This window comes from Mustela lutreola, chromosome 15, assembly GCF_030435805.1.
Source record: "Mustela lutreola isolate mMusLut2 chromosome 15, mMusLut2.pri, whole genome shotgun sequence".
Taxonomy (NCBI): domain Eukaryota; kingdom Metazoa; phylum Chordata; class Mammalia; order Carnivora; family Mustelidae; genus Mustela; species Mustela lutreola.
Genome location: NC_081304.1, coordinates 5,302,239 through 5,318,108, shown reverse-complemented (window position 1 = coordinate 5,318,108; position 15,870 = coordinate 5,302,239). Strand labels below are relative to the sequence as shown.

At 56.6% G+C, this 15,870-nt stretch overlaps 2 protein-coding genes and 1 long non-coding RNA gene across 4 annotated transcripts; 1 reads left to right on the top strand and 2 right to left on the bottom strand.

Moving 5' to 3' along the window:
- Positions 1–2,602: 2,602 nt before the first annotated feature.
- TRIM65 (tripartite motif containing 65) lies at positions 2,603–8,082 on the bottom strand. Of its 2 annotated transcripts, none has more exons than XM_059150308.1 (6): positions 7,328–8,082; positions 5,974–6,069; positions 5,504–5,737; positions 5,246–5,420; positions 5,079–5,144; positions 2,603–4,600 (listed from the first exon to the last, which is right to left on the bottom strand). In XM_059150308.1, the coding sequence occupies exons 1-6, from the start codon at positions 7,733–7,735 to the stop codon at positions 4,026–4,028; spliced, it is 1,554 nt and encodes a 517-aa protein (XP_059006291.1). In that variant the 5' UTR covers positions 7,736–8,082; the 3' UTR covers positions 2,603–4,025. The 2 variants fall into 2 exon arrangements, with proteins under 2 accessions (XP_059006291.1, XP_059006292.1); XM_059150309.1 differs by having other exon boundaries at positions 4,260–4,600; positions 5,003–5,144.
- Positions 7,568–8,453, top strand: LOC131817016 (uncharacterized). Its single transcript, XR_009348275.1, has 2 exons — positions 7,568–7,703; positions 8,075–8,453. It is a non-coding gene; the product is annotated as an uncharacterized LOC131817016 (long non-coding RNA).
- A 1,130-nt stretch (positions 8,454–9,583) lies between these two features.
- Positions 9,584–15,798, bottom strand: MRPL38 (mitochondrial ribosomal protein L38). Its single transcript, XM_059150330.1, has 9 exons — positions 15,642–15,798; positions 15,355–15,534; positions 12,657–12,791; positions 12,367–12,575; positions 11,784–11,856; positions 11,608–11,653; positions 10,517–10,675; positions 10,140–10,276; positions 9,584–9,942 (listed from the first exon to the last, which is right to left on the bottom strand). Exons 1-9 carry the CDS (start codon positions 15,706–15,708, stop codon positions 9,806–9,808), a joined length of 1,143 nt encoding a protein of 380 aa, XP_059006313.1. The 5' UTR covers positions 15,709–15,798; the 3' UTR covers positions 9,584–9,805.
- Positions 15,799–15,870: the final 72 nt, after the last annotated feature.

The following is a 15,870-nucleotide window of genomic DNA, read 5'->3' as shown; positions in this document are numbered from 1 at the left end:
GGGTAGAATTCCCCTGGGAAGCTGTCTGTCTCTTGTTTGTTGGGAGATTTTGATAACTGCTTCCGTTTCCTGGCTGATTATGGGTCTGTTCAGGTTTTCTATTTCTTCCTGTTTCAGTTTGGGTAGCTCAGTTTCTAGGAATGCATCCATTTCTTCCGGATTGCCTAATTTGCTGGCCTAGAGTTGCTCATAACATGTTCTTATAATTGTCTTTCTTCAGTGTTGGTTGTGATTTCTCTTCTTTCATTCATGATTTTATTTATTTGGGTCTTTTTTCTTTTTGATAAGTCTGGCCAGGGGGTCATCGATCTTATTATTTTTTTCCAAGAACTGACTCCTAGTTTCATCAATTTGTTCTACTGTTCTTTTGGTTTCTATTTCATTGATTTCTGCTCTAATCTTTATTCTCTCCTCCTGCTGGAGTTAGGTTTTATTTGTTGTTCTTTCTCCAAAAAGTAAATAATTTTGAGCCTTGTAACAAAAGCTGGCCGTTCTGTGTCCCAGCTGCTCCAGATGCTTGCTCCCATGACTGCCAGCTTCAACATCTTAGCTATTACTTTTTGCATTTAGTGCCTCATCTGCAAAGCACATGCTCGTTAGCCTTGAAAATCCTGGTGGATGTTCATGCTCAAGTTTCTGGAGACTTCAGTTCTTTTTTTTTTTTTTTAATATTTATTTATTTATTTATTTGAGAGAGACAGAATGAGAGCACAAGAGGGGAGGGGGGTCAGAAGCAGAGGGTGAAGGAGACTCCCCACCGAGCAGGGACCCCGGACATGGGACTCGATCCCAGGACCCCGAGATCATGATCTGGGATGAAGGCAAATGCTTAAGTGACTGAGCCACCTGGGTGCCCCGAGACTTCAGTTCTTTACCACTTCTCTTCTGTGTTGAGTTCCCTATTGCTTGGGTCTCAGGTCTTCCTTCCCCTTCATTGACTTTACTTCTTTCCTTTGGAAAAGCACATCTTCTGGGGGCTTCCTGAGAATGGATGTGAAAGTGCCTGCAATGGTCTTTGTTCAAGCTCTGACACTGTTTGGCTGGGTATAGAATTCTAGAATGGAAATCCTTTGTCCTCAGAAGCCTGGCTCCATAGTATTCTAGCTTCCTGTCCCATGTTACTAGAAGCCACATCTCCTACATTCGCCATGCTGTTCCCTCCCATCCCTTCCTGCCTGGGGAACAGCAACCTCCAACCCAACTCCCTCAACTCCCCTGGCACCTGAGGCGTCTTTTAAAATCTCTCCTGTCCCCTTGCCCTGTCTCGGTGTGCCTGTGTGCCCATCCTCCTGATTCGGCCTCAAAGAAGCCCCAATACTAGAGGGGCAGAGATTTTGGAAACACCCACAGGCTAATCAAATCCCTCTCACAAATGTTACACCCCCAAATCCATGCTCTTTTTTCCCCTCCCAATGTGTTTTTCCTGGAGAGGAGACAGACTTCTGTCAGAACTGGGTGGATTGAGAGCATTTCATTTGAAGCAGCTTTCTAATAATTTGCAAATGCCTGCCCCATGCCTACTTGAAAAGCACAGTCTACAAAAGGGCCAGCGGCATCTCATCTCATAAATAAGGTCAACAGTCACAATAAGGAACATTCCTATAGAACAATATGGAAAGGACTGACGACCTGATGAAACACAATATCATAGAATGAAGACCCCAAACCCTTCCCACCACAGAAGCAGAGGGGGCTCTCTTCCTTTCTCTCCCTCTTTCGGAGCATGGGAGCAGCCTGTCGCACATGCGTGCTGGGGCTTTGGGCTGGGGGGTGGGTTGGGGGTGGTGATGGTCAGAATCTGTACATGGCGAGAGCCACCAATGCTGGCCACTGGGCCAGCCCAATCCTGCTTCCCTCCCTGCTGGGTCTCTCAGCAACTGTTGGCCAAGCTGTGCAGCAAGGTGACTGTCTACTGTCACTCAGTCAGGATGTGCACTGCGAGAGCCCCCTCCCCATGTCTGGGGAGTCCCCAACTTCGGAGTCCTCCTTGAAGCTTGTTGCCCGGGCTGTACTGACCAGAGGCCTGGCCCCGCTCTTGAACAGAGCCACAGGCTGGGGAGGCACCTGCAGGATGGGGCGTGCAGCTGGGGGCCACAGCTGGGGCCACGGGATTGCATGTGTTATCCTTTAAAAAATTCTTGCAAAATAATTATTCACGAGTATGTAAAAATGCACGTATAGCACCAACAGTTGTAAAGCCAGCATCCTTGTAACCACCACCCAGATCAAGAAATGAAGTGTTCTGAGTAACAGAATTACAGCTGCTCTAGGTCACAGTGCCCACTTCCAGAAACACTAACAAACGTACGTCCTGGTATCATCAGGAAAGCATCGTTGGAGTAGGAAAAACAAAAACTTTTCTACTCGAAGTAGGAAAAACAAAACAAAAACAAAGTAGGAAAAACAAAAACAAAGCCAGTGCCAGCCCAGCGCTATACACAACACTGTACTTAGTTCCCACACCCTGGGTGATGGGGGCAGGGGCCAAGGCTGTGCCCAGCTAAGACGGCTGATCGGAGTGGGGGCGGGGAGGGTCTGCCTGCCTCAAGGTTGCTTCATTTTGACCACATGTATACAAAACAGAATCTTCAGGTGCTCATCATTATTATTATTTTTGAAGATTTTATTTATTTAAGGGGGGAGGGGTAGAGGGAGGGAGCGAAAGGGTCTTACGGAGACCCTGACATCAGGACCCCAGCAGAAACCAAGACACCCAGGTGCCCCTTATGCTTCTGTTGAGTAACTCCACTGAACTCAGCCTACCTACATAGCCACGGACAGGGGCAAAGCTTCCTGCTCAGAAATACACATTGTGGTGGAATTTTTACAGCCCCAAATAAAACAATGCCAACATGTCTGATATGGGGTCCCCTGAGCAATCCAAAAGTAGAGTGTCCTTACGAGAGCTTTCACAGGCAGACAGGGCACACAGTAGAGAGTATCCTTGGCTTGCCCAAGTTTGCCCCTCTGCCACCTTGCGTTACACAAGACCTCCAAAGGTACCTGTCCGCACTAACCAAAAGAAATCCGGAACCGTGCTGGGGCGCCTGGGTGGCTCAGTGGGTTAAGCCGCTGCCTTCGGCTCAGGTCATGATCTCAGGGTCCTGGGATCGAGTCCCGCATCGGGCTCTCTGCTCGGCAGGGAGCCTGCTTCTCTCTCTCTCTGCCTGCCTCTCCATCTACTTGTGATTTCTCTCTGTCAAATAAATAAATAAAATCTTTGAAAAAAAGAAATTTGGAACCATGCTAATGCAGGTCTTTTAGGAAAGCCAAGCGGCAGAATTTGAACTTTTGGAGAGTGGAGGGTACCTGTATTAGGGAAATAAATTCTGATATTCATTAGAAAGATTGTTTATATGGTAATCATTCAGGGGAAAATATGATTACCATGAAAAATGGGTATGCTAAATTACAAAAATGCAAAAAACACAGTGTTTTTAAAATGCAATCACAAGGATGTACAAAGGCAACGAAGATCTACCAAAATGTTAACAAAAACAAAAATAAAAGAGGAAAGAAGTAAAAAATCATTTTCTTTAGGTTTGCTGCAGGAATTGTCCATGCTTTGTGGCCCCCCACGACCTCCCGCCCACCGCCGCACTCCTTTGATCTACGTCACCTTCACGGGAGGCCAGCGGGCCGCGGAGTGTGTCCGTGCACCACACTGTGCGGGGAGGCCTGACTGCGCATGCTCTGCTGCAGGACCAGGAGCCCACGGGCGCTGCGCCAGCCTCAGACCGCCGCGGCAGCGTGGAGAAGTGGGCTGTGCTTGGGCAGCGTCCTCCCGTTTTAGTCCCTTTCTTGTCCCCGTGTCCTTCAGTGATGCTGGAGAGTGACCTCCGGTTGGGGGCGCCCTCCCAACCTCTCTTCCCAAGTGGCGCCGCCTAGTTCTGAGTTGATCTTCTGGCCCAAAGCTCGTCCCATTATCGCTGTGGCCTCAGGTCCCCAAGCTAGGGGCTGGGCAGCTTTTGGGCACAAAGGTATGGTGGCCCGTTCCTGGCCCAGAGCTCCATCCCGTTCCTTCCTCAGCTGGGCTCCGAGGCCTCTTCCTGGAGCTCCGAAGGGAGCCTGGCCTCGGGCTGATGGCACAGGGTCAAAGTCCTACCCTCCAGGAGCCAGAAGACAGGGTAGAGGGGCTGGGTGAAGATGGCATGGAAGGTATGCAGGGGCTGGGCCCTGGGCTCCAGGCTGTAGAAGGTGAGGCAGCCAGAAGCCAGGTCCAAGTCCATGCCCAGGAGCCGCCCCGACACCTCTGGGAGGAGCTGGGCCTCCCCGTTGTGCCAGGCCTGCGCCCTGTCCTCCTGAACACAGAGCCCCCAGGAGCTTGGCCCGCGCCCGATGTTGTCCGTGTGGGGCCCCTGCTTGCGCCGCGTCAGGTCTGGGTAGGCGACGCCCAGAGTCACCGAGTGGTTAGATGTGCGCACCTCCCAGTAGTGTCGCCCGTCCTGGAAGCTCTGGGTGCACCGCACCTGCCAGAGCTCGAAGCTGCTTGGCCCAGCCAGGTCCCGGGGCTTGTGACGGTGCTTTACCTGCTGGTCCTGCCGAGATAAGTAGAGGTGGCGATTGGCGCTGTCTGGGTCGAAGGTCAGATTGCGGTAATCTGTCAGGGACAGACGGACGGGTGGAAGGTGAGCGGGCAGGCGCCTGTGAGCCTTCACCGTCCTGTCCCCAGAGGCAGAGATGGCAACTGGAGCTCTGCCAGGGCAAAGCCACACGGCTGTCAGGCGTGCAGCCAGGGGCGATGTCCCCACAGCAGGCAGCCACCTCGTTTCAAAGATGAAAAAAAATGAGCCTCCCCAAGGTAACCTAACTCGGTAACTGGTGGGAGAATCATAACCAAGCCCAGGTTTGCGGGGCCAGAATCTGCTTACATGCTCTGTTGGGTCCACGTGTAAGAGCCTGTCCTCCTAGGACAGGTGCACAGAGGGGGAAGGGCATGGGGCAGACATCCTGGGCAGGGCAGTCATGGCATGTGCCCCCCCCCCCCCCGGTATACACGCACCTTCCCAGACATGCACAGTGTACACATGAACGCACAATGCACACACGTCTATGCACACACATGCCGGTCTCCTTACTCTGCCAGAGTTTCCTCCTCAGTGGACAAACTGGGCTTGGGACTGGTGCCAGGGGACCTGGGCCCTCTAGGAAGCAAAGAAGTGTTAGGGCAGCAATGGCCGGGGGAGTCCTGGTGGGCAGAGTTCTGACCCGCCCCCCAGCCCACCCGCCGTGGGGTCAGCCTTACCCACAGGGCCTGAATCAGCAGCCTCAGCAGGTGCCCTGGGGCGGTCCCCCTCCTCCAGGAGGAGGCCACACAGCTGGCTCAGTGACTCCTTCAGGCCGGCCAGCTGCTTATCTGCGTCCCACTTCAGAGGAGTCAGAGGCCCAAGAGGCGCTGGGGGGGCCAGGAGCTGCGATTCCTGAGCCCCAGGGACAGTTGCAGTGAGCCTGTGCGCTGGGGGCAGGGACGCTGGTCTCCCCAACCTGCCCTGAGGCCTGCTACCTGGAGGAAGGTGCGGTCATCCAGCTGCTGCAGGAGGTCCTGGACCCTGCGGTCATAACAAACCAGGGCCTCCCGGTGGCCCTGCAGTCGCTGTTCTGCTTCCTGGGCCTGTGCTAGTGCCTGGGTCTCGGCCACCTTGATGTCCTTCAGTGCCAAGGCCCGTCGCATCTCCAGGGCCTGCAGCAGGCGGCTGAACTTGCCCGAGATCATGGAGGCCAGGGTGCAGGCTGAGCTCTGTGTGGGCGAAGGAGTGGTGGCCTAGGGCGGCCCAGGCCAAGGCTGCCCTCCGGGCTGAGGGGTGGGGATGTGGGGAGCCAGGGCCCCTGGAACCTTTCCCCCCGACCTGCCTGCCGCCCAGAGGCATTTTCAAGGCAGCTCACACCTACGACCCAGTGTCCTGGGAGGGCCTGGGGGCTGCCCACAGGACACAGCCTGAGCACGCAGTGGGGTAGAGCAGGTGGGCCCGGTACCTGGATCTGGCTGCTTTGCTGCTGCAGCTCCTCCAGCTGCCTCTCCGCCTGGGTCACCTGCTGCTGGCTGACCTCCAGCGTGGCTCTCAGCTGCGCCTGGGTGCCCACCAGGGAACAAGTGACAAGAGGGGACTGGGGATAGCTGTGAAGTCCTCCCCTCAATCAAGAAACAGGAGGGGATATGGGGAAACCCCTCCTCGTGCTGCCCCAGGCAAGGCTGACCAGTGGACCGGCCCGGTCTGAGACAGGCGTGAACGGGGTCAGAGTCCCCGGGAGACCCAGACAGAGCCCATTCCCAACCCGCAGCGGGGAGGTACACAGGCAGAGCAGAGGCCTGGGGCTTTAAACCTGGCCTCCAGTTCTCTTGCAGGCTGAGCAACCTGGAGAGAGCACCCAAGGTCTCTGGGCTGTAAACACCCCGCACTACCCCCGTCACTAAATAGAGGGAGCCACACTTCCGGCTTCCGCAGCCGTGCAGGGAAGGGGGGACAGGTCCAAGCACCGAAGCTATGACCAGCGGGCAGTGTGGCACACGCACAGGGCGGGTTCTTCCAAATGCCTGGCCAGCCAGACCTCAGCCCCAGCTCTGGGCACGGGGAAGAGTTCACCCCTGTTTGTGACTCCTCTGGTGCCCTGGAGGGTCAGAATGTTGTGCTCTTATGGGAGCAGGACAAAGCAGCATTCCCAGCCCCTGGTCAAGAGTCTTTTGCTTCTGCTTCTCCAGGCCACACTTCCTTTATGAGTCAAGATCCCCACTTCACAGATGAGAAAACAGGACAGAGAAGTTGTTAAACTGGCTGAAGCTGTCAGATCTTGCCAGACCCATTGTCTCTGCCCAGGCCCATGGCCTCCCCCACTCTACAATGTGCCACAGGCAGGAAGTGGGGAGGGGCACTCTCCTAGTTCCACCCGACTGTCCCCCAGGGATGCACGTCTGTCCTCTCACACCTTGGGCGTGCACATGCCCCTTCAGCCTGCACCTGCCATTTGCTTGTACCATCTGCCACTCCCTCCCTCCCTGTCGCTGTCACCTGCTGGCCTGCGCTGCCCACTTGCATGGCCAGAGCCTCAGCGGTAACATCTCACCGTCATTCTCTGTGACTTCTGAAGCCACAGGGGCGCCCTCCAGCGCGCTAACATAGTCGCCTGCAGAGCTCTTTCCTTCACTCCATTTCAGCCCCTCCGTGCTGGGGTCGTAACCCTGGGCCTGTCACCAACTCCGAAATCTCTATTCCAAGCACCTGTTTTCCCCTATTATTCGGGAACACACACGAACATCCCAAAGCCGCCTCCTGCTGAAGCTGCCCGCCCCAGCCCGGGCGCCGAGAGACAGGGCAGGGGACCCCGGTGTCACCTCGCGCTCCCGACGCTCATCGTCCAGTAGGGCCCGCTCGTGGAGGAGACACTCGTTCACGGTGCACGCGCTGCATATGCAACGAGCCTCGGTGCGGCAGAAGAGGTCGAGCGGCCGCCCGTGCCGGGGACAGCGCGCGCCCAGGGCGGAGCCAGAGGCGGAGGCCGAGTCCGGGCCAGGCCCCGCGCGCATCGCCTCGAGCACTGCGCTGAGCGCCACATTGCGGCGCAGCTCGGCGCCGTCGGGGAAGGGCTTCCGGCACTCGGGGCACGCCTTGTCGCAGCCGCGTCCCCAGTCCCCGATGCAGGCCCCGCAGAAGTTGTGGCCGCAGGACAGCGTCACCGGCTCCACGTAGAGCCCCAGGCAGATGGAGCAGGTCAGCACGTCCTCCAGCCGCGGCGCGGCCATGGCGAAGGCCGCAGCGAAGCTCTGCAGGCGGGGGCCGAAAGCGGGCGGGGCTAGGGGCGGGGCCTCCAGGGTCGGGTGGGCGGGGCGGCGAGGGGCGGGCCCAGCGGGGCCCCGCGCAGGACGCGGGTCCTCCAGAGCCTGCGGGGGAAGCGAGGGCGCGTCTAGCTGGAGCGGGATCGGCTGTCGCCTCCCCTACCACCGACCTGGGCCCTCGCGGCTCCCACTTTCTTCCGTTCGTCCGGGCTCCGAGCCACCCTTGCTGCCTCACGCCGCCCCGGGGTGGGAGTTGCGGTCCGCCTGTCGGTGGTCCCACCCTGGGAGCTCCACCCTTTCCCCCAGACCCTCTAAGCAGCTCCTGTGTAGGGGAGCGGCCCCCGCCTCCAGGGACCAGAAACTTTGGGAACCCCGTTGGGCTTCGGAGCCTCTTCCTGGCTGAAGTCCCCCACGCAACACCTCTGGGCCCATCTGGAAACCTGGACCACAGCAGCTACTTCCGGCCGTTTTGGCGATGAAAGGAGACCGCACGAGGTCGCCGGGTCAGTGAGAGCGCTGGGCACGGGCTGGGCTCCTTGGCGGGCTCTCCTGCCGGAAAGTGCTCCGCGGCCCTATTCCTTGTGCTGTTTCAGCCATCTGCCAGATTGGGGTGTCTCCTTTCTCTAAGCTGCGACAAACTTTGGTGCTTTTAAAGTAAACAGTGAGGTGGAAATTTCTGGTCACCAACTCAGAGACCAATCGAGTGTTTTTCTTCACCTCCCCCCCCACAGTTCAATTGCTCTTGGAATCCACTCTCCGTGTGGGCCCCCTGCTGGGGAGTTCATTGTTCGCAGGTGGGGAGTTCTTCTGGGAGCTTTTATTTATTTATTTAAAGATTTTATTTATTTACTTGACAGAGATCACAAGTAGGCAGAGAGGCAGGCAGAGAGGCAGGCAGAGAGGCAGGCAGAGAGAGAGGCGGAAGCAGGCTCCCTGCTGAGCAGAGAGGCCGTCGCGGGGGTTTGATCCCAGAACCCTGGGATCATGACCTGCGGGGAAGGCAGAGGCTTTAACCCACTGAGCCACCCAGGCGCCCCTCTTTTTTTAATTTAAAGAGTTTATTTGAAGGAAAGAGAGCAGAGAGCGAGCACACGAGGGGTGGGGGTGTACCAGAGGGAGAGGGAGAAGCAGAACTCCTGCTCAACACGGAGCCCAATGCAGGGCTTGATTCCAGGACCCCAAGATTATTACCTGAGCCGCCCAGACGCCCCTGGAGCCTCACTCTTTATAGAGGATTAGCAGAGGAGAGGGGTTCTGGGTCTAACCCACCTGCCCTGGGGCAGTGTGCTGGGCCACAGGGAGTTGAAGGAGGATTAATTCCTTTTTTTGCTAACCAACCTGGCCTAATTTTGAGGCAGGGTTCCCTCTCGTGCAATGCAGCACTCCAGCTTCTGTGTTGTAATATGGGGAAAGTAGGTCTCCTCTTGACTGGCTACTTAGAGAGAGGAGAAAAAACACACTAACCACACAGAAGGGTACAGGGGCTTCTGGGTGTGCCCAGAGGTCTCACACCTGCTGCTCAGAGCACCCCAGCCTGCCCCCGGGAGCCTGCCACTAGCCATGCTGTGAATATCCAGCCAGGAGCCAACGCTCAGGGCTGGCAAAGCTCTTTCAAGAGCTCTGTGGGAGCAGCCAAGCCCCACTGCCTTTCTTCTGGACCCATCTCCAGCCCCCTGATCTCAGGGCCCGACACCCTTCAGAGGCAGAGTTGAGGGGCTCACCTCTTGAGGTAGGAGCCAGTTCTCTTTCCATCCACGGAGGATTACAGAGCCATCGTGGGGTTGGAGCGCTCCCAGAACACAGATCCAGACTAGCTACAGCAAAAATCCTCTTTATTCACAAGTCCTACCCCTGCCACCACTCCCAACAGTTCTTTTCATTCCCAAACCCTGCCCCTGCTGGGAGAGCCACAAAGGGGCTGCCTCAGGCAGGGCCTAGAAGCCCACAGCCCCGCCCAGTGGAGCTGTGTCTTTATTGTCCCTGCTGGCGGATCCCGAGGCCTGGTCTGCTTTCTGAGGTGGGTGGCACTCTGGCCACTTAGTAGATGCCGTAGGTGGGTTCGTGACTGTCCCTATACCGGTCCAGGTAGCGCAGGGGCTGCCGGTGGGGGAAGCGCTTCTGCTTGGGGTGGTAAGGGGGTGGCCGCACGAACTCAAACACAGGCTCCCGCATGTCTGTAGGAAGAGGGGGTACGGGTGTGGACTGACGCTGGACTGAGCCCCTCTCCCTCGTCTGTTAGCCTGCGACTGCCCAGCCCGCCCACCCAAGAAGGGGCGTGCCTGCCAGTGGCACTTCCCCCTGGCAGGTCAGGAGAGGCCTGTGAGCTCAGGCCAGCTGCCCCTGCCCCCCCCCCAGCCCACTCTGGCCTTACCCAGAAGCTGGTGGAAGATGTGGGTGACCGAATCATCCCAGCGGCACTGGAAAAAGGCCAGGCCAGCTGGTGTCATGGCTTCCTGGTGCTTCTTGTAGAAATCAAAGGTATGGAAGGTCCGCTGGGCAAGCTGGTAGCTGTAAGAAGATGGGGAGCATTTAAGAGCAGGGAATGGGGCCTCAGAGCCCCACACCCCTCCTGCAGCCCCACAGGGAATCCTGAGAAGCCCCTTAGGATCTGCCTAGCACGACTACCCACCTGCTGCCCACCTCAAGCCCAAGTTAAGAGACAGAGAACCGAGCAGGACAGACCATTTCTTGGGAAGGTGGCCCGAGAGGGGATAGAATGTGTTTGGGGGGTGGGAAGGGGGAGATTACCAGGGTGAGGGCCGGGTGTCCCCAGAGAAGTCAATTGGCTTATCCTGCTTGAAGAGCAGGAAGGCGAAGCGGTGGAAGCCGGAGCCGCGGGCAGGGAAGGGGGGCAGGTATGGACAAGTCTCCTGTCCTTCAGCCATGCTGTTGCCTGGGATATTGGTTCTGGAGAGAGGAAAAGTATCCATGAATTATCATGGATAATTCCCTAGATACTGATTTCACTTCCTGGGAGAACAAACCCTAAATGATCTTCATCCGACAGTCAAGTAGGAAGCCCAGCTCTGGGACCCCCTGGATAGATTCCAAACTTGTGAAGGAAACAGGAGGGGCTCAGAGGCTGGGGACGGATTCCTAGAGACGGTCAGGGAGAGAGTGAGGTCTAGCAGATCATTTACGAGGCCGCAGCGAGCCAGTGGGGCCGGCTGGAGAGCCACACCAGCTCTGGGCTGCATCTCTGTTTCCTGAAGGCTCCGGGGTTTGTGAGGGAGCATCTGCCCATCACGACACCATGATGGCCACTGACCTGCCCCACACAGAACTCCCCAGAGGGTCCCTCTGCTCAGACCGGTAACTGCAGTGACTAAAAATGAGAGAAACCAGCCTCCCAGTCACGCCCCTATCACCCAGAAGTCCCAAAGCTGGGGTCAGCCACCTGACCTCCACTACCCTGGTGCCAGAGCCAAAGACCACTGAAAAATAAGAAGAAACTCAGCTTGGGCAGCCACAACTGCCAGAGGCCTCTCGCCGTACTGTCACAGAGCCCCTCGGGGTGGCTAAGGCATGGGGTGGCATCGCCCTAGATTTCCAGAGGGGGAAAGGAGTTCAGGGAGACAAGAGGCCTGTGAGAACAGCCTACTGCCTGCTTTTTCTTCCGGACCTGTCTTCAGCCAGTGGATTACAGGGCTCTTGCCAGCATCCGGAAGCAGCAGTGTGGGCCGCCACCTCGGGGGTGGCGGGGACAGGGTGGAGGTTTAATCTAAAATCCCACTGCCAATCCCCGGTGGAGCCCAGACTGACGTTCAGGTGCAGCTCTTTCCAGCACGCCAGCGCCTCCTCACACGTCTCTGACCCCTTCCCCCCACCCAGGTACTCACACCAGCCAGTGGACGTATTCGGCATCTGGCTCCAGCAGGTGTCCGTCTGCACACAAAGAGACCCCACTCACTGCGGGGCCCTGCGGCCCTTGGCCCTGGCCCCGCCCCCAGCTCCCCAGAGCCCTGGCTCCTGGGAGGTGAGGGAGGCAGCGGCCTGGCGAGCCCCAGACACCTACCCAAGTTGGTGAGCAGCAGTGTCCACATGGAGCCCTTGTCTGCCTCATAGGTCACCTCCGGGGCCTGGGCAGCCTGATGGGGAGAAAACAGGGACAGTGTCACCCCCACCAGGGACAGACCAGCTGCTGTAAACTGACCTTCTGGAGGGCAGGAATCTGAGGGAGCTCTGGAGAAGGGAGAGCCCACCCTGAACCAAACGCCCCTGACGGTCCTTTGAGGGGGCAGGTCAGCAACGAGAAGCGCGTAGAAGGAACCCGCACAGTTGCCTGGCCAGCACTCCCTCTGAACCACAGGGTGGTCGGCACATCAATGCGCAGGGGCTAATGGCAGGAGCACGTCAAGATGGCGCTTCTTTTCATCTTATATTCCTTCCTTCGTAATCACCGTGCTGCTGTTTACCAGGAAACCAAAAGGGGGAGACGGAGAACAGAACCCCAAATCGGCCTACACAGGTACCATGCTTATACCCTTAACCACCGCAAAACCACCTCTGGAAGTGCTTTCAAAAAGGAGCTGTCTGGGGTCCCGTGGTGAGACGTGTCTGCACACACAGTGTGGGAAAGGGGACGAGCGAGCAGTTACCTCCGTGGGCGTGACCTCATTGCCGAGGTACACAGGCATCAAGTCGTCCTCACCCACGGCATAGGCCACATGCAGGGGGACTCGGGGCACAAAGGTGGCACCGTGGAACAGGTCTCGATAGAGGCCACAGTACTCAGCCAGACGCTGCTTGTGGTAGGGGCCACAGGTCTTCTCCCACTCGGCCCGCACAGCGTCCAGCGGGATGCGTGCTATAAGGGATGATGCTGGTTAGGATGCCCGGTGGGGGCAGTGACACTGACACGGTGGGGCCCCTCCCTGGGAGGGCTAACCTGTGCGGAGGCGGGCGGCTCGCTCCTCCTCTGAGTTCGCTCGCAGCTCTCGGAGGACCTGTTTCCGCTCCAGCAGCTGTTGGGTCCGGCAGACCTTGGGTGGGGGCAGCCCAATGTCAATCTTGTCTTTGGGATCTGGGGAGGGAAGATATGATGGAGAAAGTGGGATCAAGTCTCCGTGAAGCTTCCAGTCCTACCTAGTCCTCTCACTGGCCCAAGTTCTGCTGGTAAGCTATCCTTTATTCACAAGACTAAATCATACCGTGCAGTCGGTTTCACAGACCCGAGTAGGGTCCACCTGCTAAGCCAACTGGATTAGACTTGAGACTGCATTTTCTGATCCCTAAACCAGGTCACACTGTCTAGGTCATGGGTTATACAGGTAGATGATCATCTCAATTATGGTGGGGATGACCTTTAAGCCTGTTTACACCTGGCCACGGGCATCCATCTGAGTCCCTGGCAGAATTAGCTGAAGGTATAAAGACTTAAAAGCAGCAGGCGCGCCTGGGTGGCTCAAGCCTCTGCCTTCGGCTCAGGTCATGATCTCAGGGTCCTGGGATCGAGCCCCGCATCGGGCTCTCTGCTCAGCAGGGAGCCTGCTTCCCCCCTCTCTTGGTCTGCCTCTCTGCCTACTTATGATTTCTCTCTCTGTCAAATAAAGAAATAAAATATTAAAAAAAAAAAAAAGACTTAAAGAAGCATTTCTCATACTTTAACGGACTCACCATACAAGTCACTTGGGAAATTTGTTAAAATTCAGATTCTCAATCAACGGGTCAGTGTAGGGCCTGACTTTGCATTCCTAACAAGCTCCTAGGTAAAGTCTGTGCTGCTAGTCTCAGAACACACATTGAGTACAAAGGCCCAAGATGACTTTCGATCCAATACTTTTTCTGTTTACATTAGACAGCAACAATAAGATGCACTGAACCCTGATTAAAGATGGTTTTGTCTAAAAAAAATCCAATGGACAGTTTTTTTTTTTTTTTTTTTTAAAGTTTTTATTTATTTATTTGACAGAGAGAAATTACAAGTACATTGAGAGGCAGGCAGAGAGAGAGAGAAGGAAGCAGGCTCCCTGCTGAGCAGAGAGCCCGATGCGGGACTCGATCCCAGGACCCTGAGATCATGACCTGAGCCGAAGGCAGCGGCTTAACCCACTGAGCCACCCAGGCGCCCCGAACAGTTTTTTTTTTTTTTTAAAGGTTTTATTTATTTACAGAAAGAGAGAGGAGTGGGAGAGGGAGGAGCAGGCTTCCTCCAAGCAGGGAGCCCCATGTGGGGCTCGATCCCAGGACTCCGGGATTGTGACCTGAGCCAAAGGCAGACTCTAACGACTAAGCCACCCAGGCGCCCCAACTGCGACCTTTAATATGACAAATTTGTGACGGTTGTTTTATTTGACACCGAGGAAACTGAAGCTCAGGCAAGTCACTCTGATAGGGAAAATGAAGGACTCCACAAAAATACGCTTTTTGCTCCTTTTTCTGCTTTTTCTTTTTTCTTTTTTTTAAAGTAGACTCTATGCGAACATGGGGCTTGAACTCACAACCCCGAAATCAAGAGGTATGTGTTCTACCAACTGAGCCAGCCACTCACCCCTTCCTGCTTCTCTTTTTGCTAGGACCCACACCCCCACTTTATGGATGTCTTTTGTAAGGAATGAGGAATTAATGATGTCTTTAGAATAGCTAACATCTAAGGAAGAAGCAGGTAAGAATGACCGCATGAAGCCACAGCATGCGTGTTCCAGACAACCAGCTCTACACGTCTCAATGCCAAGATTCCCGGACTCCAAGGAATAACTCCTGGGCCCTTATCTTCGTTCTAACTGGTTCCTGGATGCCTGAGAGGACATATGCACCAGACCGCCATCCTCAATAAAAACCCCCAGGCCCCAAGCAAAGAAGAGATTCCCTCCTCTCCTTTCTGAATCTCCCGGGCACTGTCTGTACCTGCACTCTTTCTATACCTTCCAGAAACTCTGCTTGCACCTTCTGCTGCCTGGAATTTGATTCTCATGGGTCGTGCATCAGGGATCCTTCTCTAGGTCCCTGGACCTGGCCTGCCAGCATCGACTCCTACGAAGCTGATCTGGGTTTAAATCAGGCTCTGTGGATTCTATCCGTGCATCCTCGACCATCATAAAACTGCCTCCCTAAATGCCTTCCAAAGGGATGTACTCAGGAAGTACGTTGCTCAAGGGCAGGATCCCCGAGTCATTTTGCCCAGAGCTTTCAATTTCATTCAGGAAAGAACTGCACACCGATGTGCCCAGCACTATGCGGGCGCAAGGACCAAACAGTGGTCACGTCAGGCAAGATCCCTGTCTTCAGGGATCCCAATATGGGGAGAGGACCAGTGAAAAGAAAGTCAGGATAGAGTGTGGCCAGGGCTACACACAGTATTTTAGGACCACAGAAGAACGTTCTAACACGGAATTTGGGGCGGGGAAGAAATCTGGGAAGGATTTTAGGAGTATAATAAGGTTGAACTCTTAACAGCGGGGTAAGGGGATCTTCCAAATAAAGGAACCCAAAAGTGTGAAAAATCCTGCTGGGACTAAACCGCCCAAGCTGCGCACGTGGGCGCTGACAGACCCCCTCCGCCGGTGCTCGGGGAGGACGCCGGCGGCTCCCCAGCCCCCCGAGACGCGAGGCCGGCGCTCACAGCGCCTGCTCCGGTCGCCCCGCACCTGACTCCTCCCCGAAGTACTCCCGGTAGGTCCGCCACCAGTGCGGGTTCCTCGCCTCCTGCTCCGCCCGGCGCCGGTAGCGGTCGAAGCTGCGGTATTTCTCCAGCCGCTCCAGGTTGCTCACGTCGATGTCCTCGTTGGGCATCGGCCCTAGAGGGGCGGTCCGGCGGCTCAGGGCGGCTGCGGGCAGACAGCGGGACGTGAGGCTAGGCGCGGACGCTGGCTCGAGCCCCGGGGCTCGGGGTACACGGGGACCTCCACGAGCCTCCCCACCTCAGACCCCTCACCCGAGGTGCTGAAGCCCCGCCACCTCTGACTTCCAAACAGCGCGGCTCGCCACCAGGGCGCCGCCATCTTTCCCCAAGACGGCCCGCCGCCGCCGCCGCCGCCGCCGCCTAGGACCCCGCAGAGGTGGCCGGAGCAGCGCCTGAGCGCCCCGCCCGGCCCCGCCCCCGGGCTGGCGCCCTACGAGCCCCGCCCCCGCCGGGGCTCCGATTCCTCCTTCCCGAAAGGGTC